Below are 27,776 nucleotides of genomic sequence, written 5' to 3'. Positions count from 1 at the left end.
CATCCTCAGTGAGGCTCTGTAGCAGATGTTAACTTGTACTATATTTTTGTATTCATCTGTGAAACATCTACTGTTGATGCACTTAGAAAAACTAAGTGCTCAGCTGACAGGACCACTGCCTGAGCTAATATAATGCATTTGTGCTCCTAAAGAAGTGGCAAGTTCAGAGGATTTAACATAAGCTGTGAGTTTCCTTTACTGAATGTTGGGTCCATTAACACTGCCATAGACTGGTCCTGCTAAAAACAATTGCCTGGGTTTGAGTTGACAAGGCTCAACTATATGATGAGTTCATCACCATCAACTGTATGATGGTGATAGGTTAACGCTGCTGGGCAGAGTCCTGCTGCTGTTTTTGGGGGAGGAATGAGAGGGTCATAGTGGAAATTATGAACCTTTATTCTCTGTAGCCTGATCCAGAGCCTGTGTGTAAATTTTTAATTATTATGGCTCAAAGATATTTCTAAGACTTCACAAAACTTGTGTGAGAAGTGCGAGTACAGTGTCTTTTGGGGCCAGTGCACTTTCATTATTTGGAAGGGTGGGGAAGGTTGTGGTCTTTTCCCAGCCTTATTTCTTGAGTCACTTAGGAGAGTGCAAAGTGGTTTCAGTCACATGTCAGCTAATGCTTTAGCCCAGACTGTAATTTAAAAACCACCAACCCATATTTAACACTGATAACTTAAGTTTCTGAAAAGTATTAGGAAGATGAAAAGGCCATGATTTTAGTACTGTCATTGATCACTGCTACAAAATTGTGGTAGTTTCGAAAGGTTTTGCAGGTAGAAAATGTTCAGTTTGCTTAGAGGTAAAGATCTAAGTACAGCTTGGTATTTCTATCAGTTGCTGTTGCTGCCTAGGTTGAGGGTTAGTAAAAATGTTTGATTTAGCCCTGGTTATTTGCTTTTGCTACTGCTTCCTAAACCTTTTTTCTGTACCAATAGCTAGCCTAGGAACTCTGCTATTTCTGCAGATATTTATGCTTGCTTTCTTCTGTTTGTCAAATTTTCATAAGAGGACTAGGAAGAGAGGGAATGGAGAGTTTCTAACAGGGAACTGCTAGAGAGAGTCCAGCGCAGAGCCACGAAGATGATTAAGGGAGTGGAACATCTCCCTTATGAGGAGAGGCTGAGGGAGCTGGGTCTCTTTAGCTTAGAGAAGAGGAGACTGAGGGGTGACCTCATTAATGTTTATAAATATGTAAAGGGCAAGTGTCATGAGGATGGAGCCAGGCTCTTCTCAGTGACATCCCTTGACAGGACAAGGGGCAATGGGTGCAAGCTGGAACACAGGAGGTTCCACATAAATATGAGGAAAAACTTTACGGTGAGGGTAACCGAACACTGGAACAGGCTGCCCAGAGAGGTTGTGGAGTCTCCTTCTCTGGAGACGTTCAAGGCCCGCCTGGACGAGTTCCTGTGTGATATGGTCTAGGTAGTCCTGCTCCGGCGGGGTGATTGGACTAGATGATCTTTCGAGGTCCCTTCCAATCCCTAACATTCTGTGATTCTGTGATTCTGTGATTCACTTGTATTGCTAGAGGTGAGAATATCATAATGTATGTGTATTTAAGGTAATTGTAAAGTGATGGCTTCACATACATTTGTGTTGTCTTACTGCTGTATTTGCAGCAATATTTTCTGCATGCTCTAGTCAGTAGGAGATAAGCCAGATGCCACACACTGTATGACAGAACTTATTTACACAAATAATAGCCTTTTCAAATAACTTTTCCATTAGTTTTGAGTTCTATAGCAATGGACCGACTTCCCAGAAAAAGTTTTGACTGTGATGTGAATCCTAATCATGTGAGGAGGCAATAAAAATTAAGGAAATGCTGAGTGAAGAATTGATGTATCAGTGTTATGAATTTACTTTCTTCTTTTGTTTTTGAGATGTGTGTGAAGATAGTCTTTCTCAAATCACTTGTTCCTTTTTCAGTTTGTCATAACGCATGTTCATGTTTACATGAACATGTTTACATTTCAGATTTTGATACCAACTCCAGAATATGCACCCGAAATCAGGGACATTGCCTTCAACGACTCTCTGCAGATTGATTTGGCTCTTATGCTTTAGCATTTGCAGCTTGGTCTTCCTTTATATAGAATCATAGAATCATAGAATCATTTTGGTTGGAAAGGACCTTTAAGATCATCAAGCCCAACCATTAACCTAACACTACCAAGTCCACCACTAAACCATATCACAGAATCACAGAATCAACTTAGTTGAAAGAGACCCCTGGGATCATTGAGTCCATATATCCCTAAGCACCACATCTACATGTCTTTTAAATGTGGGATGGTGACTCAGCCATTTCCCTGTGCAGCCTGCTCCAATGCTTGACAATCCTTTAGGTGAAGAAATTTTTCCTAATATTCAATCTAAACCTCCCCTGGCACAACTTGAGGCCGTTTCCTCTCGTCCTATCACTTGTTACCTGGGAGAAGAGACTAACACCCGCCTCGCTACAACCTGCTTTCAGGTAGTTGTAGAGAGCGGCAAGGTTTATGCCAGGCTAATCGGTTGCTGGCATTCCTGAATTTCACAACTGCTGTATGTTAAAGAAAATTGGCAGAGTCCGGGTCTCTAGGTTTGCTGGTTTTATTAACAACTCAGAGTTGGACCACCACCGCAGTGAATGGTACCTGACTCAAATTCACTATCGGTTTATATAGAAACTAATAATCAATTACATCATAAACATTTCATAAGCTTCTGTTAATAATCCACTAACTATTTCAATTCCTCTTTCTTCCTTCATCAAGAGTCCACAAAAGTCCATTCTTTTCCATTGTTTAGCTGATCTTTATGTTCTGGTTCCGCTCCGACTCCGGTCGACACCCCGTCCTCGATGTTCTTGCTGTGATCAGCGTCCTTAATGTTCTTGCCGTGATCAGCGTCCCGTCCTGATCCAGGTTGATCAGAGTCCAGTTCCCACCGCCAGTGTCTCCTAAACATTCAACCTTAAAAACAACTGAAGTTATGTTTAAAACCTTATCTATACTAATTTTTATTTCTAAGTGTCCTATATTTCTTTTAAGGTAAAGAAAAGGTTAACCATACATCCCCTTTACTAAAATCATCAGAAGGTAATACTTCTAGGCCTACTCCTGCTTAGCTACTCATTAAGCTTTGATTGATGATTTGTTCAGTCCTAGGTCAGGATTACACAAGGAGCTTTGAGAACAATATTCATGGATTGTGAAAGCCCACCTGTGTTTATTCAGATAGACTTATATTAATTATTCTATTCTTCATTCTATTTCACCCCTATTGATTCTTGTTTCTCTAACTCATAAGAACTTTTTCATTAATCGTGTGGAAATTTCTATAACACTGTACTAATTTCAGCTGTGTAATAGAAAAATATAATGGAATACCGTTTGTGGAGAGTAAGAGGTAATTATAAAGATGTATATGTGCTTTCTGGCAGTTCAATAACAAGTAAACTTTTAGTAACACATAAAGAATTTTGAGGAACAAATTGTATGGGTATATTGCCAGTTTAAACATAGTATAAATTTTCTATTTAAGCTGAGAATATTTGGAAGATGAACAAGACCTTTATTTTTGTTACTGTTTTTTTATTCAGTCCTGGCTTTCTTGGCCAGGGAGTGGATAAAGTCTGGCACAGAGATGGAAGATTTATTGTGATTCTTTTTTTATGGCATGCTGACTTACTGTGTTTGTGAGAGGATTCAGTATTTTCTATTCATTCATCAGCCTGCTTTGATCTCCTTTCACTTGTTATTGTGGGGTTCCCACGGGACAACAGTCAAGTACTGAACGAGCTATGTCCAGGCATGTCCAGGGGGTGGTAATGGGGTGGTGATGAACTAGCCAATCATAATACAGAACAAGGGCCTTAGCTATGAGACCAACAAGATATGGGGGAAGTTGAGGACCTTGGCTATGAGAAAAATAAGATATGGGGAAGCTGAAAAATAAGAAAGAATGCAGCACCTGCAAGATATAACTTTTTAGCATAAGCCAATCAGAACTAATATAGAGGTGTGTGAACAAAGCATACTAACCAATCATAATAGAAATGACATGTACACAGAGTGTGTACAAAAATAGAATAGTATAAATGCACCCTCAATGGAATAGTATAAATGTACCCTCAGATATGTAAATAAACGAGATCTGCTTAACGATCATATTGGTCTGCGTGCGGTGTCTCCGTGCCCTCTCGCGAACACAGTTATGGCAAAGATTAAACCATTTTTTAAATTATTCATTGTCTGTCAAAAGTAATAGAGCAAAGGAGCAGGTAATAGGACTTATATGATGGCTCTGTGACTAATACAGTGTCACAGGCTGTGAATAGTGCTTTTCTTCAAAATTTATAAAATCTGTTAACATGCAAAAGATTATTATAGTATTGTATAACGTATGTTTCTCTAAATTTACATTTTTCATATATAAGTTTTTTCTTTATTCTGGATTGACAGCTGGGCCAAGCCTCAAAACAGTAGCAGAAGACTATACCAATGTAAGCTTGAAGAGTCTTCCACTTCCCGTAGTGCTGAAAAGTTTTTGTGTCCTTGCGTCCCAGCATGCTGTTTGTAGAAGTGGCAGAAGTGGCACCGCTACAGGAAGAAAGTGGCTTCTGTTGCTACTTTGCTAACAAACCAGATAGCTAGCTAATTGAAACAGTTCTACGACAGTGTTCTTGCACCAAAATAAGTCAATAGAAGTTATTAAATGCAGAAAAATTAATGGAGAGGTGTATTGAGGACCTTGCAGAAAGAAAACTTACACAAAAATGCTTGTCTAAGGAAATGAGGTGTGGGAACATGATGCTCAGTGAGTCTGCCTAAGCCAAGCCACCAGTGGAATTCGGACACGGTCCCGAGAGCAGGATGTGTGCCTGCACAGTGTCGTTTGGATGAGGGGAAATGGAGGAACGCTTGTGCATGGAGGAGAGGGCGTGGCTGTGATCCCTGCCTGCGCATCTCCTGCTGGCAATGCCTTGGTGAGGAATCCAGACTGTCCCTGCAGTGCACACAGCTGGGGCACCTGGGAGAATGATGCTCAGGAAGCACAAATGGAAAGGTTTATTCAGACAAAATATAGGTTGGGGAAATAAAAACTAGCAAATGCTAGAGAAAAGGAAACAAGTGAAGCAAAGGGGGAAATTTTTTTGTTTGTTGTTTTTAGTAAAAAAACCTACTTAACCTTCTTTAGTGGTGGACTGAATCTTATGCTTTAGGCAAGCAGAAGTGCCGAGGTTAGAAATGTGCATGTAATGTACTTTTGCCAGTGAGGTAAGCACCACAGATGCGAAAGCAGTGCTGCCCAGGGGTGCTGACAGCTCTGTGAGTCCCTCCATGTGCTGTGCTTTGCCTGAGTTTCAGTTAGTCTCTTCCTATGGATGTTATATTAGAGTACACAGTTTTACTGTTACCTTCCATAATGCTTCCCTGTAGCCTCTCTTTTTGCTTAATTTTAACTAGATGTGAATATTTAGGCAGCCTTTGCAATAAAAGATATATTAACCATATACATCTGTTACTTGCGCTGTTAGGTGAGATAATTTGGGATAGCAGTTAAGGTTTTTCTTCCTCTATGTCCCTCTGCAGGCCCTAAGAGCTTAGACTGTATAAAAACATTACCTTTGGAAAACTGTCAAATTGTGACTGAAATGGCTGAAACATAGAATCACAGAATCACAGAATGGTTGGAGTTGGAAGGGACCTCTGGAGATCATCTAGTCCAACTCCCTGCCAAAGCAGGTTCACCTAGAGCACATTGCACAGGGTCACGTCCAGGAGGGTTTTGAATATCTCCAGAGAAGGAGACTCCACAACCTCCCTGGGCAGCCTGTTCCAGTGCTCTGTCACCCTTAAAGTAAAGTAGTTTTTTCCTCATATTCAGATGGAACTTCCCATGTTTCAGTTTGTGCCCATTGCTCCTTGTCCTGTCACTGGGCGCCACTGAGAAGAGTTTGGCCCCATCCTCTTGACACCCACCCTTAAGGTATTTGTAAGCACTGATAAGATCCCCTCTCAGCCTTCTCTTCTCCAGGCTAAACAGACCCAGCTCCCTCAGCCTCTCCTCATAAGGGAGGTGCTCCAGTCCTCTGATCATCTTTGTAGCCCTCCGCTGGACTCTCTCCAGTAGTTCCTTGTCTTTCTTGAACTGGGGGGCCCAGAACTGGACACAGTACTCCAGGTGTGGCCTCACTAGGGCAGTGTAGAGGGGGGGGGGATAACCTCCCTCGACCTGCTGGCCACACTCATCCTAATGCACCCCAGGATACCATTGGTCTTCCTGGCCACAAGGGCACATTGCTGGCTCATGGTGAACTTCTTGTCCACCAGGACTCCCAGGTCCTTCTCTGCAGAGCTAATTTCCAGCAGGTCAACCCCCAACCTGTACTGGTGCAGGGGTTATTCCTCCCTAGGTGCAGGACCCTACACTTGCCTTTGTTGAACTTCATGAGGTTCCTCTTCGCCCAGCCCTCTAGCCTGTCCAGGTCACGCTGAATGGCAGCACAGCCTTCTGGTGTATTGGCCATTCCTTCCAGTTTTGTATCATCAGCAGACTTGCCGAGTGTATGCTCAGTCCCTTCGTCCAGGTCATTGATGAATAAGTTAAACAGGACTGGACCCAGTACTGACCCCTGGGGAACACCACTAGCTACAGGCCTCCAATTAGACTCTGCGCCGCTGATCGCAACCCTCTGAGCTCTGCCATTCAGCCAGTTCTCAATCCACCTCACTGCCCACTCATCTAACCCACACTTCCTGAGCTTCCCTTTAAAACAGAAGTTTGAAACAATCAATGGAGGAGAAAACTGGGGTAGACTGGGGAGACTGGGAGATTTAGGAAAGGAGAAGAGAAGATGCAAGGTGGACACCCAGACAAGAGCAGATGCGTAAGGACCGTGCTGTGTTTCTCCCGTAATCAGGTGCCCAGCAGCAGCAGTGTATGCACGGACTGTCCAGGACAATTGGCTTGTGCTTTTGGAGCTGCACATGGCCCTTGGGCTCCTGGGGGGTGGCTCAGGGTGGGTGCTGAAGTGTGGTCTCTGGGGGGTGGCTCAGGGGTAGCATGCAGGTGGAACATGCTGGTGTTGGAGGAGTAGATTTATCTGGCAGTGCTGCAGGAGGAAGCGTGCACTGTGGTGTGTGGATGTGAGAATTACCAGACTGTGCTCATCCTGCAGAGCTGCTGGGGAGCTGTGTCGGTGCATGGGCATGCATCCAGGTGAGCTTGGTGGGACTGAGGGTGGCCTAGTAGAGACACTTGCAAGGGGCGCTGTGGGTGTCTGGACTGCAGGCTGCAAGCTACAAATAAGTTAAAATTGTGTGGTTTTCAGGGAGTTCATGGAAGGATTAAATACAGTTGAAATGAAAATAGTTCTTACTGGGTGTATAAAGCTTTGCATTATAATTTTTTTTCCTTTGGGGAGATAATAAAACGTTATTTAGGTTTCCTTTTTTACTGTATCGCTGTGTTTCCCTCTCAAATGCAATGGAGTAAGTGGTTGCTTGTTCGTGCTATGGCTCATTAAAGGAAGATATTAGTGGAGCAGTTGCATTGGACTCGTTCTTTAAAAACCCCAATTCGTGGTACTCTTAGGGCAAAGCACAGATGTGAAATCAAAGTGACATGCAATTTTGTGTCAGTGCATAGCTGCTCTTCTCTTCCAATTGCTCCTCGCCACCATGTGTAGGAAATAGGATAAAGTATGAAAGATCATCATAGAATCATAGAATGGTTTGGGTTAGAAGAGACCTTAAAGATCATCTAGTTCCAACCCCCCTGCCATGGGTGGGGACACCTTTCCACTAGACCAGGTTGCTCAAAGCCTCATCCAACCTGGCCTTAAGCACTGCCAGGGAGGGGGCATCCACAACTTCTCTGGGCAACCTGTTCCCAGTGTCTCACCACCCTCACAGTAAAGTATTTCTTCCTAAGATCTAATCTAAATCTACCCTCTTTCAGTTTAATACCGTTCCCCCTTGTCCTATCACTACACTCCCTGATAAAGAGTCCCTCCCCCTCTTTCCTGTAGGCCCCCTTCAGGTACTGGAAGGCTGCTAGAAGGTCTCCCCAGAGCCTTCTCTTCTCCAGGCTGAACAGCCCCAACTCTCTCAGCCTCTCTTCATAGGAGAGGTGCTCCAGCCCTCTGATCATCTTCATGGCCCTCCTCTGGACTCGTTCCAACAGCTCCATGTCCTTCTTATGTTGGGGGCCCCAAGTGCTGGACACAGTACTCGAGGTGGGATCTCATGAGAGAAGAGTAGAGGGGCAGAATCACCTCCCTCGACCTGCTGGCCGTGCTTCTTTTGATGCAGCCCAGGATACGGTTGGAGTGCATATTGCTGGCTCATGTTGAGCTTCTCGTCAACCATCACCCCCAAGTCCTTCTCCTCAGAGCTGCTCTCAATCCATTCTCCACCCAGCCTGTATTTGTTCTTGGGATTGCCCGGACCCTACAGGCCTGTTAGTCTGACCTCGGTGCCGGGGAAGGTTATGGAGCATATGATCTTGAGTGCCATCACGTGGCACGTATAGGACAACCAGGCGATCCAGCCCAGTCAGCATGGGTTTATGAAAGGCAGGTCCTGCTTGACTAACCTGATCTCCTTCTATGACAAGGTGACCCACTTATTGGATGAGGGAAATGCTGTGGATGTTGTCTACCTATACTTTAGTAAAGCATTCTGCACCATTTCCCACAGCATTCTCCTGGAGAAGCTAACTATTCATGGCTTGGATGGGCGTATGCTTTGCTGGGTAAAAAACTGGCTGGATGGCTGGGCCCAAAGATTTGTGGCGAATGGAGTTAAATCCAGTTGTCGGCTGGTCACAAGTGGTGTTCCCCAGGGCTCAGTATTGGGGCCAGTTCTCTCTAATATCTTTATCAACGATCTGGACGAGGGAATAGAGTGCACCCTCAGTAAGTTCACAGATGATGCCAAGTTGGGCGGGAGTGTTGACCTGCCTGAGGGTAGGAAGGCTCTGCAGAGGGATCTCGACAGGTTGGATCGATGGGCCGAGGCCAACTGTGAGGTTCAGCAAGGCCAAGTGTTGGGTCCAGCACTTGGGTCACAATAATCCCATGCACCGCTACAGGCTTGGGGAAGGGTGGCTGGAAAGCTGCCTGGTGGAAAAGGACCAGGGGGTGTTGATCAATGGCCGGCTGAATATGAGCCAGCAGTGTGCCCAGGTGGCCAAGAAGGCCAACAGCATCCTAGCCTGCATCAGAAATAGTGTGGCCAGCAGGACAAGGGAAGTGATCGTCCCCCTGTACTCGGCACTGGTGAGGCTACACCTCGAATACTGTGTTCATGTTTGGGCCCCTCACTACAAGGAAGACATTGAGGTGCCGGAGCAAGTCCAGAGAAGAGCAATAAATCTGGTGAAGGGTCTAGAGCACAAGTCTTATGAGGAGCGGCTGAGGGAACTGGGGTTTTAGTATGGATAAAAGGAGGCTGAGGGGAGACCTTATCGCTCTCTACAACTATCTGAAAGGAGGTTGTAGCGAGGAGGTTGTCGGTCTCTTCTCCCAAGTAACAAATGATAGGATGAGAGGAAATGGCCTCAAGTTACACCAGGGGATGTTTAGATTGGATATCAGGAAAAATTTCTTCACTGAAAGGATTGTCAGGCATTGGAACAAGCTGCCCAGGGAAGTGGTGGAGTCACCATCCCTGGAGGTATTTAAAAGATGTGTAGATGTGGTGCTTAGGGACATGGTTTAGTGGTGGACTGGGAAGTGCTGGGTTGATGGCTGGACTTGATGATCTTAAAGGTCCTTTCCAACCAAAACGATTCTATGATTCTGTGACCCATATGCAGGACCTTGCACTTGGCCTAGTTGAACTTCATGCGGTTCACATGGGCCCACCTCTCAAGCCTGTCAAGGTCCCTCTGGATGGCCTCACTTCCCTCCAGCGTGTTGAGCGCACCACACAGCTTGGTGTCGTCGGCAAACTTGCTGAGGGTGCACTCAATTCCACTGTCCATGTCGCCGACAAAGATTTTAAACAGCACTGGTCCCAGTACTGACCCCTGAGGAACACCATTCGTCACTGGTCTCCAGATGGACATTGAGCCGTTGACCGTAACTCTTGGAGTGTGACCATCCAGCCAATTCGTTATCCACCGAGTGGTCCATCCGTCAAGTCCATGTCTCTCCAATTTAGAGGCAAGGATGTCATGTGGGACAGTGTTAAATGCTTTGCACAAGTCCAGGTAGATGACATCAGTTGCTCTTCCCTTATCCACCAGCACTGTAATCCTGTCATAGAAGGCCACCAAATTTGTCAGGCATGATTTGCCCTTAGTGAAGCCATGTTGGCTGTCACCAATCACCTCCTTATTTTCCATGTGCCTTAGCATAGTTTCCAGGAGGATCTGTTCCATGATCTTGCCAGGCACAGAGGTGAGACTGAGTGGCCTGTAGTTCCCCAGATCTTCCTTTTTTCCCTTCTTGAAAATGGGGGTGTGTGAGCCGACATAGGCAGGATGCAGAAACAACCACAAAACCATGGATAAAATGCAAAGAGCAAATTTATTCCCGTTACCTCGCAAACCGGGGGATCTCCGAAGCAGCACTCGGGGCAAAGGCACGCAAGCGGGACGCAGGCACCGCGGAGCTTGGTTCCTGCTCGAGAGAGAGCGAGAGATTCCGGGCCTGCTGCTTTCGCCTGTATATTAGGGGTTTCTTGCAGGCAGTAGTTTTCCACTGTGCTTTGATCTTTCTCACAGCAGGGCAGGAATCTCAGGCATGAACAATTAGGTGCCCCTGAGTCTTATCACAGGCCTATGTTATCTGAATGCAGATGTTCTACTTGTCCAGCACACAAGACTAAACAACAGTTACTAGTATGATATATGTGTTTTTTGACACCCCAGGTGCAAGTCACTTGAGCATGTTTACAATCCTCCTCGCCAACCTTCCGTTATATTCCCACAGGATACATCACTCCTAAGCCTGGAGGAGGTGGTCCTTGAATACTAACCAGCTTTCTTGGGCCCCTCTTCCCTCCAGGGCTTTATCCCAAGGTACTCTACCAAGCAGGTCCCTGAAGAGGCCAAAGTCTGCTCTCCTGAAGTCCAGGGTGGTGAGCTGGCTGCATGCCCTTCTTGCTGTCCTATGGATCTTGAACTCCACCATTTCATGGTTGCTGCAGCCAAGGCTGCTCTTGAGCTTCACGTCCCCCACCAGCCCCTCCTTGTTGGTGAGAACAAGGTCCAGCATGGCACCTCTCCTCGTAGGCTCCTCTATCACTTGGAGAAGGAAGTTATCATCCACGCATTCCAGGAACCTCCTGAATTGCTTATGCCCTGCTGTGTTGTCCGTCTAACAGATATCGGGGTGGTTGAAGTCCCCCATGAGGACCAGGGCCTGTGAACGTGAGGCTATACCTATCTGTCTGTAGAGGGCCTCATCCGCTCTGTCTTCCTGGTCAGGTGGCCTGTAGCAGATGCCTACTATAATGTCTCCCGTCCCTGCCCTCCCTTTATTCCTGACCCATAAGCTCTCCGTCGGTTCCTCCTCCATCTCTAGGCAGAGCTCCAGGCACTCCAGCTGGTCGTTGACATAGAGCGCAACACCCCTCCTCTTCTCCCCTGCCTGTCCTTCCTAAAGAGCCTGTATCCTTCCATTTCAACACTCCAGTCGTAGGAGCCATTCCACCTCGTCTCAGTGATGCCAATAAGATCAGAGCCCTGCAGGAATGCGCATGTCTAGTTTCTCTTGTTTATTCCCCATGCTCCATGCATTTGCATAGAGGCATTTCAGTTGGGCCCCCAATGAAGCTGACTTGCTGGCTGGAGTGGCTGGAATTCCTTTGTGCTGCTCTTCAGGCACTCTCCTGCTGACCTGTGATCCTTCTCCAGGCTCTGGGCATCTATTGCTGGCCCTAGCATCAAACTGGTAGGACTGGGATGGACTGAGGTTCCCCTCCCCTGGCAACTCTAGTTTAAAGCCCTCTTCACCAGCTTGGCAAGCCTATGATTGAAGATGCTCTTCCCCTTCTCTGACAGATGGACCCCATCAGCTCCCAGTAGACCAGGTTTCTCAAAGCAAGTCGCATGGTCTAAGTAGTTGAACACCTGGCTGTGGCACCAGTCCTGTAACCATTTGTTGATTTGCCCGATTCGACTAGCCCGATTCGACTGGCCCTTTCAAACCCCTTCCCTCTGACTGGGAGGACTGATGAAAAAACTACCTGCGCTCCAGAGTCCTTTACTGCCGCTCCCAGGGCTCTGTAGTCCTTCCTGATACGCCTCAGACTGCTCCTGGCTGTATCACTGGTGCCCACGTGAAACAGCAGCAGTGGGTAATAGTCTGTGGGCTCTACTAGGCTCGGTAGTCTCTCCATGACATCCCTGATGCGAGCCCCCAGTAAGCAGCACACCTCTAGAGAGTGCGTCGGGTCGGCAGATGGGTGCCTCCATACCCATCAGAAGAGAGTCGCCTACTGCTATTACCCATCGCTTTTTCTTAGGTGTGCTGGTTGTTATGATGCGGCAGGTCTTTCCTCTTCAGTCTGCAGAGCAGTGAAGCGGTTCTGCAAGGGCACCTCAGGCTTCAGGGGAAGTCTCTTCCTCCTGCTGATCCTTGCCATTGCAATCATCCATTCTTCTGCATTACTCTCCCCCCTTCCTTCTGTGTGTGTCGCTGGGGGAGTTTTCAGCTGTTTGGCCATGGACTGTGGGGCCACTGCAGGCTGCACTTGTACCCCATTATCCAACTCCTTCTCAGCCTCCCTGATGTCACGCAGCCTCCTCGCCACCTCCTTCAGCTCAGCCACCTGCTGCAGGAGGTCCTCTACCTGGGCACACCTATTGCAGACAGGTCTGCTGCCTGTCCCTCCGCAGGAGAAAGGTCTAGGCACTTCCTGCAGCCTGAGGTCTGCATTCCAGCCTCTCCCTTCAGCAGCTCCATCTGGGTGGAGGCATCGGTCACGGCTGGGATAGATGGTGCAGACCCCCCAGCCAGACCTGTAACCTTTGCTCTCAGACAAGTGCCCACCATTCTGCCTTCAGGGTCAGGTAGGATAAGTGCCCTTGTGTCGTTATATTTGTCATGGCAGTCAAATAAAAACAGGAGACAGAAGGATAGTTTCAAGCAGGCAGCAAAGCAGAGCAAAAGCAAAAAGAGTGCCTGCGTTTATTTTTCTCCATTTTTTATATCTTCCCCCCTCTAGCTGGCTAGCTTTATGATTGGTTGCACTCACTGTTCACGCGCCCGACCACAACCGCTGATCATGCGCCATCATGCGCTGGCCACGAGTCCATAGTTGGCAGCTGGAATATCACTCCGTATCTTGTTTTTCTCACATCCTGTTTTCTTGCTAAATTCCTTCAAGGTCAGGGCCACCAGCAGCCCAGTCCAATCCCACAATTCCCCCTTTTTGTTTTTCAACCAAAAAGGCCGTGTTTATCATCCGTTGCAAGGCCCTTTGCAAACAAGAAAACAAACACGGTAACATGATGATACAAACCTCAAACAATCCCATAAGTCCCATCTTTATCAATCCTGTCAGCCATCCCCCAAATCCTAGATGACCCAGACAGTCATCTAAGAACCCATGACCCATGACCATGCGCTAATAATAAAAATCTATAGCAGCTCTATTTTGCAAGGTAGCATGTCGAATACTATCTACATCATTGACTAATGCTTCTAAAACTCTAGAAGTGTGGTTAGCTCTTTTTGCAAACTAGCAAGCTAAATTTTGCAGTTGCGTCAACCCTTGGGCAGCATCGTTACATTCTCTCCCTATGTTAGTGACACTTCTTTTTTGCCTGGCCTTATGTAGGTTAGTATGACTTTTCACGTAGGCATTAGTAGACTTAATTTGCTTATGGTACACGGCCCTCCCACCTTCTTACTGGGCAGCCCTGGCCAAGCCCTATCCCCACAAATTAGGAATAAAACCTTTGGTAATTTTTGCTTTCAGATCCGTTTAAGGGGACCCCCACTAGACATGTATGAAAGGGTTGTTCAGGCTGAGCTAAGGAGGCACAAAACTGCGTCTGGTTCAGGCTCCGCATCAGAGTCACCCAAACGTTGTGACTCCCCTCCCAAGGTGTCGGCGGAAGGACTATCAGCTGGTGTCCTCTTGTCAGCTCCAGGATCCAAATCAGGCTTAACACACCTGGTGGGAAACCACCGCGGCCCTGCATCTGTGGAGACACAAGCATACCCACGTCCCCAGGTAATTAAATCCCACAGGTCTGTCCACTTTCCTGTTTGCAGGTCTCATGCTAAAACCTTTGCCCTGACAAGAGGATCGCCTCCGTGCAAAGACAGAAAATGAGAGATAATTACAGGACACTCTTTCCCGGCTGGCACAGTTAAATGATTCAATATGTACACAGCCTTGCATAGGCGAGCATGCGGGGTCTCAGAGCTCATTCCCCCCTTTTTGTTTTTTGAGAAGTTGCTTCAGAGTGTGGTGCACTCGTTCCACAATGGCCTGTCCGGTTGGGGAATGAGGAATACCAGTAACATGTTCCACCCCCCAGGAGGCGAGAAATCAGGCCATGCGTGCAGATACATACACCGGCCCGTTGTCCGTCTTAATATGTTTCGAATCCCAAGGGCAGCCCAGGCTTGCCGAAGATGTGAGATGGCATCAATTGCTTTCTCGCCAGCATGGGCCGATGCCCACACGACCTTAGAAAAAGTATCCACAGAGACGTGAACATATTGTAGGTGACCAAAAGAGGGAATATGTGTTACGTCCGTTTGCCACAGATCCAAGGCTTGGCAGCCGCATGGGTTAACCCCGCGTGGAAACACCAGTCCGGGTCCTAGGCGTTGACACTCCGGACAAGTGGCGGTGATAGATTTCGCATCTGCAAAAGAGATCTTGATTTGACGGACTAACGCCTGAGCCCCTTGGTGAAAAAACTGGTGAGACAGAAACGCTTGATGAACTAGGTCTGGCACTGGAGGGGTCCAAGCGGGGGCTGTGAGAGCGTCAGCACGCGCGTTCCCTTCACATATGAATCCTGGCAGACCAGTGTGGCTGCGAATATGCAAGATATAATACCTATGCATACGTCGGTTCACTACAGTCCATAGCATTTTTAGCAACGAAAATAATTGTTCTGAGTTTACCTCCTTGAGTAGCGCACGATCAACACGCTGCGCAATATCTGCTACATAAGCAGAGTCCGTAACAATGCTTACAGCACAATGTGAAAATGTTTTAAAAGCAACAATGGCAGCACTAAGTTCAACCAATTGAGGTGATCCCTGTACTAAATGCACCAATTCCTGCCATTGCCTTCCATCATACCAGGTAACTACTGCTTTTCCCGGTTTTCCAGAGCCATCAGTAAAGACCGTGGGGCCTTGTACTGGGCTATCCGCTGCCAGCGGCTTTTGAATCACTTGTAACTCTGAATGAGTTTGTAATAATTTGTGACTGGGAAGATGATAAGATACCTGCCCTTCAAATCCTTCCAGGGCCAATTGAAATGGTAAACTGTTTGCCATACACCAGCTTACATAATCGCGTTCAGTGGGAATTATCAGTCGACTGGGGTCTCAGCCCTTGAGTTGAACGCATCGTGTGCGTCCTTTCGTGATTATTTTTGATATCAGCTCAATCTGAGTGCTCACTGTTTTTCGTGGTTGAACGGATAAAAACAGCCACTCTGGAACATGTAGCGGATCCTGCCAGCGCTCATTCCCCTGGCCCAGTAATTCCATGGGATGATAGTTGGCAATGGCTACATATAAACTTACTGGTGTCTCTAAATCCACACGATGTACCTTTTTCTGTCGCATACCATTGGCCACTTCCTCTAAAGCCAAGGTGGATTCTACTGTCAGTGACCGGGGAGACATCAAATCAGTGTCTCCCTTCAATAGGTCAAAGAGCGGCTTCAACTGAGCAGTCGGGAGGACCAAGTACAGTCTTACCTAATTGATGGTCCCCAACAATTTCTGCACATCATTCAGGGTTTTTATGTTTACTCGGAATTGGATGGCTTGTGGCTCAATTGTCTGATCCAAGACCTTAACTCCCAAGTACTTCCATGGGGCCTGCTGCTGAACTTTTTCCGGTGCTATACACAGCCCGAAAGTGGACAATGATTGCTGCAGAACTGGATATACTTGTTGGAGTTCTGCTTTATCTGCCGCTGACACAAGAATATCGTCCATGTAATGATAACAGTATACCTGTGGAAATTGCTTCCATACTGGTGTCAACGCCTTTGCTACATACCATTGACATGTTGTGGGACTGTTTTTCATGCCTTGCGGTAATACCGTCCACTGATATCGTTGACAAGGCGCCATGTTGTTCCTACTAGGTATTGAAAAAGCAAATTTGCATTTGTCAGTTTCATGTAAAGGGATGGTGAAAAAACAATCCTTCAGATCAATAATCAAAATGTCCCAGTTTCGTGGAATCATAGTCGGAGAGGGCATGCCTGGTTGTAAGGCTCCCATCCCCTCCATCACGTCATTTACTTTCCGCAGATCCTGCAGTAGTCGCCATTTACCTGACTTTTTCTTAATCACAAACACAGGGGTGTTCCAGGGGCTATGGGAAGGTTCTAAGTGACCTTGTGCTACTTGTTCTTCCACTAATTGTCGGAGGGCTACACACTTTTCCTCAGGAAGGGGCCACTGCTCCACCCAAACGGGGGTGTTTGTTAGCCAAGTTACAGGCAGAGTTGGTCTCTGTGCACCCTCCACAACAGTGGTCCCTATTAAAAATCCTTTTGTGTACCAATGACCACTCCCCATTGTCCCAGAACATCCCGTCCCCACAAATTCAAGGGAACATCAATCACGTAGGGTCGCACTGTCGCCGTCTGATCCTCATGGCTCTGAACTTGCACCATAAATCGGCTCTGGACACTCTGTGTCGCACCACCTACTCCCGCCAGCATGGAGCCAGCTGAGCAGGTGGGCCAGGATCGAGGCCATATACGTGCAGATATGATAGTCACATCTGCTCCCGTATCGATCATCCCGGTCACCTGTATTGTCGAGGGGGTTCCTTTGGCGAAGGTGAGTATACAAGTTAAAGTTGGGAGGGTATTCTGTATGCTCTGAGCCCAAAAGATCTGCGGCGTTCCTGTCGAACCGAACCCCCCCTCCCCTCTGATCTTATCCTGTTTACAAGTGACTTGTGCTCGGAAGGGAATCAACTGCGCGATCTGGCTACCTTTGGAAATTGACACGGGGGGGGTGGGAGTCCATACCATCACACAAATTTGACCCATATAGTCTGCATCAATAACTCCTGGTAAAACAAATAGACCTTGCAAGGTTACACTAGAACGTCCGAGTAACAGTGCACTTAACCCGTTTCCAATGGGTCCCGCGGCATTCAATGGAACCTTATGCACTCTGCTATTCTCTATTGTGATTGTGGTTGCTGTGGTAACATCCAATCCGGCACTCCCTGCGGTTCGGGCTGCGAGTTGACTGCATAAGCCTGGAACTGGTTGGGAAGATTCATTTGTGTCAGCACACGGTTCCTCCCTGCGTTCTTTCTCCAGTTTCCCTGCACTCTGCAGCTGGTTGTTATCAGCTGACCTTGAGCATTATATTTAGACCTGCACTGCTTCACAAAATGCCCCAGCTTCCCACAGCAATGACACATCAAAACAGTTACCTCTCCCACTCAGCTTTGACTTCTTAAGGCAATTTTTCTTAAAGTGACCTTCTTGCCCGCATGTATAACAACGATGAGCTACCTTAACTGCTGCCGCAAATGTTTTTGCTAAATGCTCCATCTGAAACGTGGTGGTTCCTACTTTCCCGCAAGCATCCATTAGTTCGGTTAAGGTGCGGTTGCGATTTTCCATCCCTGCAATAACTTTCCTGCAATCCTCGTTTGCATTGTCCTTCGCTGTTGCCGCTTGTCTGCAGCAAGCTCCGTTCGGTTGCTGGCTGGCCTGAGGCTATCCGCACCCCAGGGCCGTTGAGCACTGACACCAATGTGAGGATGCAACAAATGGCGTTTATTTAACTGCGCAACATCCTTATATAGTCGTCTTGTCCCGTACGAACTCGCACGATAATGACACATCCTGCTCCTTTCGCCACGCCTACCTTCCGTTACAGCCCGAGATTTTCCAGTCGCTGTACCCTTATCTACCTACATTTCCCCCTCCCCATGCTTCAAGTCATGCAAAGTAAAGCGTATCGCTGATTCTGGAGCCTTGCATCAAAGCGTAAGCGTAGCTGGCGGATACAACATCCCGAGCCCAGGTTCTCCAGTAAGATTCCCCTGCAACTCCTGAGATGCAAAGCAAAAGCAAGCTAATCATAAGCGCATTGTTTAAAGCTTTTGTTTCACTCAGCAACGGCCACCGTTCCTCATCTTTCTTGGCACCCCGCCGCTTTACCAGACTCTCTGTACTGTCATGACTCCTCACGTCTGAAGGTCGAGGCTGGTGCTGTTTCGGCTTCCCCCACAGGTACTCTTAAACCTGGTTCCCTGTGTCTCGCAGACCCAGTCAGAGAATCCCAGCCTTGGTTACCCATAAATCCTGCTCTCTGTTGTTGAGCCACAAAGGTTGTATTGACCATTCGTTGCACAGTTTTCTGCAAACATGCAAACAAACAGGGTAACACAAGTAGGATAATGCCTATTATAAACATTCCCATAAGCAGACTCTATCTACAAAACATGCAGTTTACTTCAGAACATACTGTTATTCTCTGTTATTCTAGCTGAAAGGAAAACTACTGACAGGAAAGCTGATTCTGTTTAAAGGTAACACAGATCAGGCCTTTTAGAGCCTACTCTGAAGCCTACTCTTGCTAAACCGTTGCTAAACCATCCGGTATCAATTTCCCCCTTTGGAAGTAGTTAGATTTATTATCTCACTACTTCCATATACTATTCTCAATGATTGCCTCAACACAACCCACGCAGATCCCTATGATAATTATAATCACAACTATATAAACTATTCCCTCTAATAATGTGGCTAACCATCCTTTTAGAAACAATCCACCTAATTCTTGCAGGATTTTGTTGAGCCAATTATTTCCTGCTGCATCCCTGATTGCCCTGCTGTCTTCTGCTACTCTCTGTCGGATCTCCGGATCTAAATCCCACCTCCACATATGGTTTAATACACTTGATCGGAAACCACCGTACTCCTGTGCCTGAAGAGACAGAAGCATAACCTCGACCCATTAGTAATAGTTCCCCTGGTCCTAACCCCTCGTTAGTACCTGGTTCCCTATACCACACTTTGCCTTTGTTTTTCACATAGCTTGCTCCCTGTCGAACTGCCTCCCAATGTATTACAACTGGGGGTCGCTCCTTATCTCCTGCTAAAGTTAAATGGTTAAGAACATAAACAGCTTTTGCAAGTCTCTCAGAAGGTTCAGTTTCCTCTCCCCCTTTTTGTTTTTGCAGAAGCTGTTTCAATGTACTATGAGCACGTTCCACAATCGCCTGACCCGTAGGCAAATGAGGAATCCCAGTGACATGTGTAATATCCCATAGTTGACAAAATTGATGAAAAATCTGTGAACAGTATGCTGGTCCATTATCAGTCTTAAGTTGTTGTGGAACCCCAAGACTTGCAAAGCAAGCAAGTAAATGTCATTTGACATGACGACCTGTTTCCCCAGTTTGTGCTGTTGCCCATATTACATGTGAAAACGTATCAACAGATACATGAACATATTTGAGCCTTCCAAATTCTGCAATGTGAGTAACATCCATTTGCCACAGTTACAACGCACTCAACTCTCGAGGATTTACCCCTATTCCAATTCCCATGCCAATTTTCTGACAACTAGGACAAGCACTAACTAATTCACGTGCTTGTGCCATGGTGAGGTGAAATTGTTTCGCTAACATTTTCGCTGATTGATGAAAGAATTGATGGGATAGGTGTACTTGTTCAAATAAATTTGGTGATATTTGCGTACAGGACACAAGTGTGTCTGCTTTATTATTTCCAATGCTCAAACCTTGATCAAATTGATGACTATGAATGTGAGTGACAAAATAAGGTACCTCTCTGAGGTTTATTGCCTGATGCAATTGTAGCAAAATGGTGTAAAGTCGCATATTTCTTATTGGTCGTATAAAAGCTCTTTCAATTCGATTTACAATGCCTGCTGCATAAAGAGAGTCTGTTACAATATTTACAGGTAAATCCTTCCATTTTACAAAAACCTGATATATCGCAAAAAATTCAAGTGTCTGCAATGAGTCCTCAGTAAATTCCTGAGAATTTACAATGTTTCTATTGTCCATCCTCTTGCCAGGTAATAACTGCTGAATGTGATCGCTTTCCTGCATCAGTAAAAACAGTTAGTCCAGTCATAGGTATCTCTGATCTGATAGGTTTTTCTTCCCAATCCTGTTTGCAAATAAACTGTAGCTTTTTATCTTTTGGCAAATGTGTTAACAATTGTCCAGTAAAGTCCTGTAAGGCCATTTGAAAAAGAGTTGACTGATTTGTTAACCACTGTAGATATTCCTTTCTGATAGGTAAATAGATAGCATCTGAGTCTAGTCCGATAATGTCTGTAATCCTTTTATGTACTTTGATAAGCAATTGTGCTATTGCTTCCACTCTGGTACAAAGTGTTGTTTTAGGATGAAAAACCAAAGAGTCCACTCGAGCATTGCATTCTGCAATAAACCCAGGCAAATTAGTATGATTTCTTACATGTAAAACATAAAACAATGCAGTTCGGATTTGAATTTCTTGCCACAGAGCTCGCAGCAATTCAAAAACACACTGATTACATATATGCTCTATAACAGATCTATCCAATTGCTTTATAATGCCAGCTACATATGCTGAATCAGCAATCAAATTAAAGGGAATGGGAAAATTCTGAAATATTTTTAATACAGCTCGTAATTCTACCACCTGAGGTGAACCCTTTTGTTGTATTACCATAGATTCCCACTTGCCATCAGAATACCAGACAAGGCCCGCCTTGCCTCTGTTCCCAGATCCATCCGTAAAAATGGTAGTTCCATCCACAGGAGTGTCTGCGCACCACACTCCTGTGGCAATTGGAAGTTCCACACTCAATTTTATAACAGGATGGGAGGGCAAGTGGTAAACAACCTGTCCCGAGAAATTCTCCAAAGCTGTTTGCAAAGCAAAGCTATTAGCCATACACCACTCAAAATATTGAGCTGCAAAATAGGAACGGTTAGTGATGCAGGGATCTCTGGCCACAAGCTCCCGACATCGCATCCGTCCTTTGATGATAATCTGTGCCAATAGCTCTGTAACGAATCTGATCATTCTGAATTCCATTGACCAATTATTGCATACGGAATTTGCCTATCAAACAAAGTGATAATTTGTATTTCCTGATTCAAATCAATACAATGTACAAATTTGGAATGTAGCTTGCTTTCTATTTCTGTAATCAGTTGCTGTATCTCTGAAGTAGTGTGTCGTGGCGCTGTTAAAGTTGTGTCCCCTGCTAACAATTGGAATATAGGCTGCAATTGTGACGACGTAAGCCCCAAGTACGGCCGCAGCCATAACTTGAGCCTTATGTTCCACAGTACCCACTTTTGCACATGCCTTTATCATAGCATTCAAATCTGTTTTTCCAGGTAAAGCTTCAATGATCTTTTGACAATCAGCATTAGCATTATCCCTGTTTGCCACAGGTCCAAGGCTTGGCAGCCGCACAGGTTAACCCCTTGTGGAAACACCAGTCCTGCGCTCCCTGCGGTTTGGGCTGCGAGTTAACTGCATAGGCCTGGAACTGGTTGGGAAGATTCATTTGTGTCAGCATACGGTTCCCCCCCCGCGTTCTTTCTCCAGTTTCCCTGCATTCTGCAGCTGGTTGTTATCAGCTGACCTTGAGCATTATACTGAGACCTGCACAGCTTCACAAAATGCCCTAGCTTCCCACAGCAATGACACATCAAAACAGAGTTATCTCTCCCACTCAGCTGCGACTTCTTAAGGCAGTTTTTCTTAAAGTGACCTTCCTGTTCGCATGTATAACAACGATGAACTACCTTAACTGCCGCCGCAAAAGTTTTTGCTAAATGCTCCATCTGAAATGTGGTGGTTCCTACTTTCTCACAAGCATCCATTAGCTCAGTTAAGGTGGCATTACTATTTGCCATCCCTGCAACAACTTTTCTGCAGTCCTCACCTGTGTTGTCTTTCGCTAACTATAGTGGTAATGCTTCTTTTACAATTTTCCAATCTAACAGTTGCCAAATATTTCTTCCCTCAGGACCCGCACCCACAATCACCGGATATGCCCATGGAATCACAACTCCTTCTAATAACGCATCTCGAATGACCCCTTTCCATTTCACTCCTCCCTCACCTCCCCCCCCTTCCCCTGTATACGCGGGCGGAAGCTGACCCTCTCCCTCACCTCCCACATTACCAGATGGACGCAAACCTCCCCCCCCGCCCTGATCTAAAGGTGGAGTAGGGAGTTGTAAAGGAGGTTGAGGTGGCCCTAATACTTGTCTCGAACACAGAGGGGGGTTTTTCGGGGAGACATAGTCACGTGTCCCGAGGCGTTGGCTGAACGATGCTGCTGCAATTCCGTCTTTAATTCTTCCAGTCGTCTACCAAGCTCTGTCATGTCAAGTTCGTGTCCATTTCGTGATGGTAACAGTCCTTTAAGTCCTTGTGACTCTGGTACTGCTGACTCTGTAAATGGCGAATCCGGTAAAGGTGGGTACAAAGCATGTTTACCCTCCTTCTTGTCCTCCTGCTCAGCCTCATCCGTAGAGAGATCAATGAGAGGGAGGGGGTTTCGGAGGGGGTTTCTGCCAAGTCTCCTGTTCAGTGTCTGAATCAATTAGTTCAAATCGAGTTCGTGTTTTAGGGCGCACTACCGGTTCTGATGGATCTGTATCTATTTTTCTCACTCCCCGCTCCTCAGCTTTTTTCGGAGCCGTCCGTACCCACGGTGATAAAGGAGCTGCCACCGGTAATGCTACCGGGGCCATGGGAGGTGTTGGTCCCGCAAACAGTGAGGGGGTAGTAGGCGCCTGTGGTCCTAAAGCCATAAAAGCTGTATGTGTGACTTCTCTCTCTGCTTTTATTCCTTTTAACGCTTCGCTAACCAGCCTCCATATAGCAGACAATTTAAAGGCTTCCTTATCACCACTTGACACCGCATTCCAGAGAGAGTCACCAATCTTCTCCCATAAAGGCACTTCAAAGACATCATTAAAGGTTGTAAAATGTCCTTTATCTTTTGCCCAAAACAGTAACTGCTTTAACGCAGCTTCGTCATATTTAATTCCTCTCTCAGAGAGTATATGTTGGAGGAGTTTCACCACTGTCACTTCTGTCTTGGTCAGGGTAGACCCCATGTAAACACGTCCGAGCCGCATCCCATGTCGCCCAGTCCTCCCGCGCAGTCTGTAGCAGCCACAAGATAACTCCCCATGTTTTTAATTCTTTGGCAGAACCCGCTGCCATAGCTCGCTCAGCGAGCTGCATCGAGCACCGCTCCCAGGTATTCGGCTGTAAACAATCAGCCGGTCCTGCCACCGCCCCCTCTTTAACGAGACGGTCCACACACTGGGCTACGTCTTTCGGTTTCACAGAAATCTTAAATTCCCCGCCCAGTAACGAAATCACCTTTATCAAGGTTTCCATGGTTCGCGAACCCACTCCGACCGCCTGCGGTCCGCCAGCCCAGCAATCACGTCGGGGTCACCACTTGTTGCCGCTTGTCTGCAGCAAGCTCCGTTCGGTTGCTGGCTGGCCTGAGGCTATCCGCACCCCAGGGCCATTGAGCACTGACACCAATGTGAGGATGCAACAAATGGCGTTTATTTAACTGCGCAACATCCTTATATAGTCGTCTTGTCCCGTACGAACTCGCACGATAATGACACATCCTGCTCCTTTCGCCACGCCTACCTTCCGTTACAGCCCGAGATTTTCCAGTCGCTGTACCCTTATCTACCTACACTTCGCTAACTGTAACAACAATGCTTCTTTAGCAGCCCCGTTTAGTATTTGTTTGTCTAAGGCATCTCTCAACCTATCTAAAAATGACACGTATCCCTCACCTGGACCTTGTTTTATTGTGGTCCAAGATTGTTGAGGAGCACCGTTATCAGGGACCTGCAACAGGGCCTGGAAGGCCAGTTCTTTTCCCTGTTGCAGGATTAAAGGATGCAAGCGAGCTTGCAATTGGGGAGAATTCATCGGAGGATCTCCCATCAACTGCGGTATCCCGGCCCCAAAACGGGGATCATCTTGTAGATATTCCAAATTCATCAATGCCTGTTCGTTAGCCGATCACCTCCAGTTTGCCTCAAAAAGCAACATTTGCATAGGGGTCAGTATCACTTGAGCAATCGCGTGGCAGTCGTGGGCTGTCAAGTCTCCTATAAAAATACTACGCAATAACAATTGAGCATAGGGCGAGCCCAGACCATGTTGCATACATGTAGCTCTTAACTCCTTAATCACTTCCCAATTGAATGGCTCCCATTCGGGTGGGCCACTCCCGTCCCCTCGATATACCGAGCAAGCCAATACCCTGCCACCCATAGCAGCCGCGGCCTCAAAATCACCGTCCGCAAGTGCGTGTTCTCTTAATTTTCTCCAGAACCTGGCCGGGTCCAGGCCAGACACAGTAACCTGGACTGGCTGCAACATGAATAACTCCTCCATGCTACTGCCTGACTTTCCCGACCCTCGGGCTCTGCAGCAATTATGTCCCGCTTCCATCTCTTCAGAAAGGTCTGTTAAGGGTGGCTCAGTCTCAGATTCGGGTAACGGGACGGTAGAAGGATCAATGTTCCGCTGCTGTTCTCTGGGCGGTGTGGGGGGCTCTGGCAGTGCGGAGGGCGGTGCGGAGGGCGGTGCGGAGGGGGGGAGCTCTAGCGGCGCGGAGGGCGGTGCGGGGGCGGGGAGCTCTAGCGGCGCAGAGGGTAAAGTCACTGTGAAAGGAGCTGTAGCTGCGTCAGCCGCCGCCTTTGCCTCTCTGTCGCCTTCACTTGCTCCAGTGAGTCTAAAACTAATCTCCACGTCGTCAACGACGCAGTGGCGATCTTGTCCCCCCTTGAGGCAGCCTCAAACAGAGACGTTCCAGCGCTTTGCCACGTACTAACTTCCAAAGCAGTCTGCGCCATAGCTGGCAAATTATTCTTTTTACACCATACCAGCAATGTTCTCAGGGCATTCTCCTCATATTTGATGCCCCTCCTTTCAAGTCTGCTTATCAGTATCGTTAGTATGGATTTTTCCTCGGCTGAAATTTTAGCACCCATGTTAATCAGTCCCCAACGGCTCACCTCTCCAGGTGTCTGTTACAGTGGTCCGGACCTCAGGCTCACTCCGCCTGTCTCAGCTATGTTGGGCACCACCATCACTGCTCGTCGTCCGCGGTCAATTAGCACCTCTAAATGCTCCAGTCGTTCCTCACACGCCCCAGTGCCTCACACACCCCGGTCGTGCCTCACATGGGGCACCATTTGTCATTATATTTGTCACGGCGGTCAAATAAAAACAGGAGACAGAAGGATAGTTTCAAGCAGGCAGCAAAGCAAGAGCAAAAGCAAAAAGAGCGCCTGTGTTTATTTTACTCCATTTTTTTATATCTTCCCCCCTCTAGTTGACTAGCGTTATGATTGGTTGCACTCGCTGTTCACACACCCGACCACAACCGCTGATTGGCCGTCACGCGCTGGCCACGAGTCCATAGTTGGCAGCTGGAATATCACTCCGTATCTTGTTTTTCTCACATCCTGTTTTCTTGCTAAATTCCTTCAAGGTCAGGGCCGCCAGCAGCCCAGTTCAATCCCTCACCCTTGACCTGTGCAGATGGTCACAGAACAATGGCTGGTTGCTGGGTTATGTGTACTCCAAGTCTCCCACTCAGCCAGTGGAATTCCCCTCCTTCAAAGAGGTGCTTTTCCTCTGCACCCTTCATCGCGAACTCTCGCACAGTACTTCCTAGTCGCTGGTGCTAGGCTGCTTTTTGTAGGTGTGGGGGTGGCCGCTGTTCCTCTGGCAACGCCCCCACCTCGTCAGCGTCTCCTGCGAGAGCTGCCGGCTCCTGACGGGTCTCACCGCTGCCCTGGCATTTCCCTGCCTCAGGAAAACCCCCTGTGCGCCAAGATCTGCTGCTCTGCTGTGGGACGGGCTGGCTCCGGAGCAACTCCCCTCAGAGATGACATTATAAAAAGGTCATCTAAAAAGATGACATTAAAAAATGCAGTACATTACATATTTGAGAAGGAATATCCTTATTCCTACTGAAAGTTTACTGGTTTTATTATACTTTATGGGGGCTTGCTGGCTTGGGATCTTTCACTTGAGAAGTCATAGCAATGGCACCTTATCTCCAGCTTAACAGTCTGTGTTAGTTAGCAATTGTTTTTAAAATGATGATTTGTATTAAATTGCAGGCAATTTAATTTTAGTTGAATTACCAACTGATGGAATGCCCATAAGAAATGGATATCAGAATACAATTTCAGGAGGCTTCCCTTCTATGTCAGGACATTTAATGTTGTATCAGCCTAGAAGGGAGACAAACAAGCCTTTGTGGAGTGCACCTCAGGAAACATTTCCACCTGTGGGAGACTCTCAGAAAAGAGAGTCTAAGTGGTGTGGCTTTCACATGGTATTTTGTTTACTTACCACTCAGTTTTCTGTTTATTGATTTTTTCACTTGTACACTAACTGTCCTGTTAGAGCCTCCGCTAGTGGATCAAATCTGAGCCAGTTTACAGTCTGTGGCCAGGAATCATCTTCTGTTTATCACTTTTTTTTAAAACCCTCTTCTTTCTGCCTCTATCTGCATTTCTCAGCGCAACGATTAAACTAACTTCTGGAAAATGTTTCCATCTGTTAATTGATCATTTGTGTTTCCTTTCTAGGCCGAATTCACCAAGCTATGGTAACATCCCTAAATGAAGATAACGAAAGCGTAACTGTTGAATGGATTGAAAATGGAGATACTAAAGGCAAAGAGGTAAACCTAATTATTTTAGAACTTTTCTCTTTTAAAAAATGTGTAATCTGCATGAATATTACTTTGAAATTTGCATTGGAAACAAAGAGAAAATATAAATCTTAATTTAGTTGATGATTCCTTGGTTATAGACTGTTTTGAATGGGATTTATTGGGCAAATGCTGGTTTCTGTTGTATTAAATTTGACTTCCTGAGCTCTGTGTCATAGCTTTTAAATAGTGCTTTTCATCTTTTGATTTTTGAACCAGATTACAAAGGCTGACCTTGTTACCCCTTTTTACAAGTAGAAAAATCAAATTTTTGAGAGGGAGAATGACTTGCAGTTCAGACAGGAGAGCTGGATTAGAAATCTTTTTGTGTTTGCATTATTGGGGGATTGAACTGCTAGTTTGTTTATTTATTTATTTTAGGCAATAATTTTCCAGTCTTGCTTTCCTTAAGAAACTGTGTCTGTGTGTGTCCCAGTTATGCTTTGCTGTCCCTTCTTCCTGTAAATTTTGGACTGTGTTAGCCAGTTTCAGCTGAGATTTGGAGAAGCAGCTCAGAAATAATTACACTTCACCAGTTTTGTGAAAAAGCAGGAAGAAGGAAAAAGTTGTGAGAATGTCCTGGTGATCTCATCAGCTGAGCTCATCCCTCTGGACACACAGAATCTGTACAGTAGTGAGGTCTTTGAAAGGTCCAGTCAGAGGAAATGGCAATCTCTAGAGACCAAAGCTATTTAAGATTTTTAGGAAACCAAGTTTCAATAGATCTGAAGCCAGCTATTTTTAAGATCCTGCCCCTTCCCCCCTTACATTTTACAGCATTTTGAATGAGGAACACTTACAAGGAAAAAAA

General features: G+C 46.4%; 1 protein-coding gene across 2 annotated transcripts in view; it reads left to right on the top strand.

Annotated features, from left to right (window-relative positions):
* LOC137675683 (kinesin-like protein KIF2A) overlaps positions 1-27,776 on the top strand; it is a 125,253-nt gene that overhangs the window by 38,170 nt on the left and 59,307 nt on the right. For both annotated transcript variants that reach the window (XM_068421852.1, XM_068421851.1), the window contains exon 2: positions 26,841-26,935. In XM_068421852.1, coding sequence (XP_068277953.1) covers positions 26,841-26,935 — 95 coding nt within the window. The remainder of the gene's footprint in view (positions 1-26,840; positions 26,936-27,776) is intronic.

This window comes from Nyctibius grandis, chromosome W (assembly GCF_013368605.1).
Source record: "Nyctibius grandis isolate bNycGra1 chromosome W, bNycGra1.pri, whole genome shotgun sequence".
NCBI lineage: Eukaryota > Metazoa > Chordata > Aves > Nyctibiiformes > Nyctibiidae > Nyctibius > Nyctibius grandis.
The sequence above is the reverse complement of the archived record's forward strand: the minus strand, read 5'-3'. Positions and strand labels throughout refer to the sequence as shown.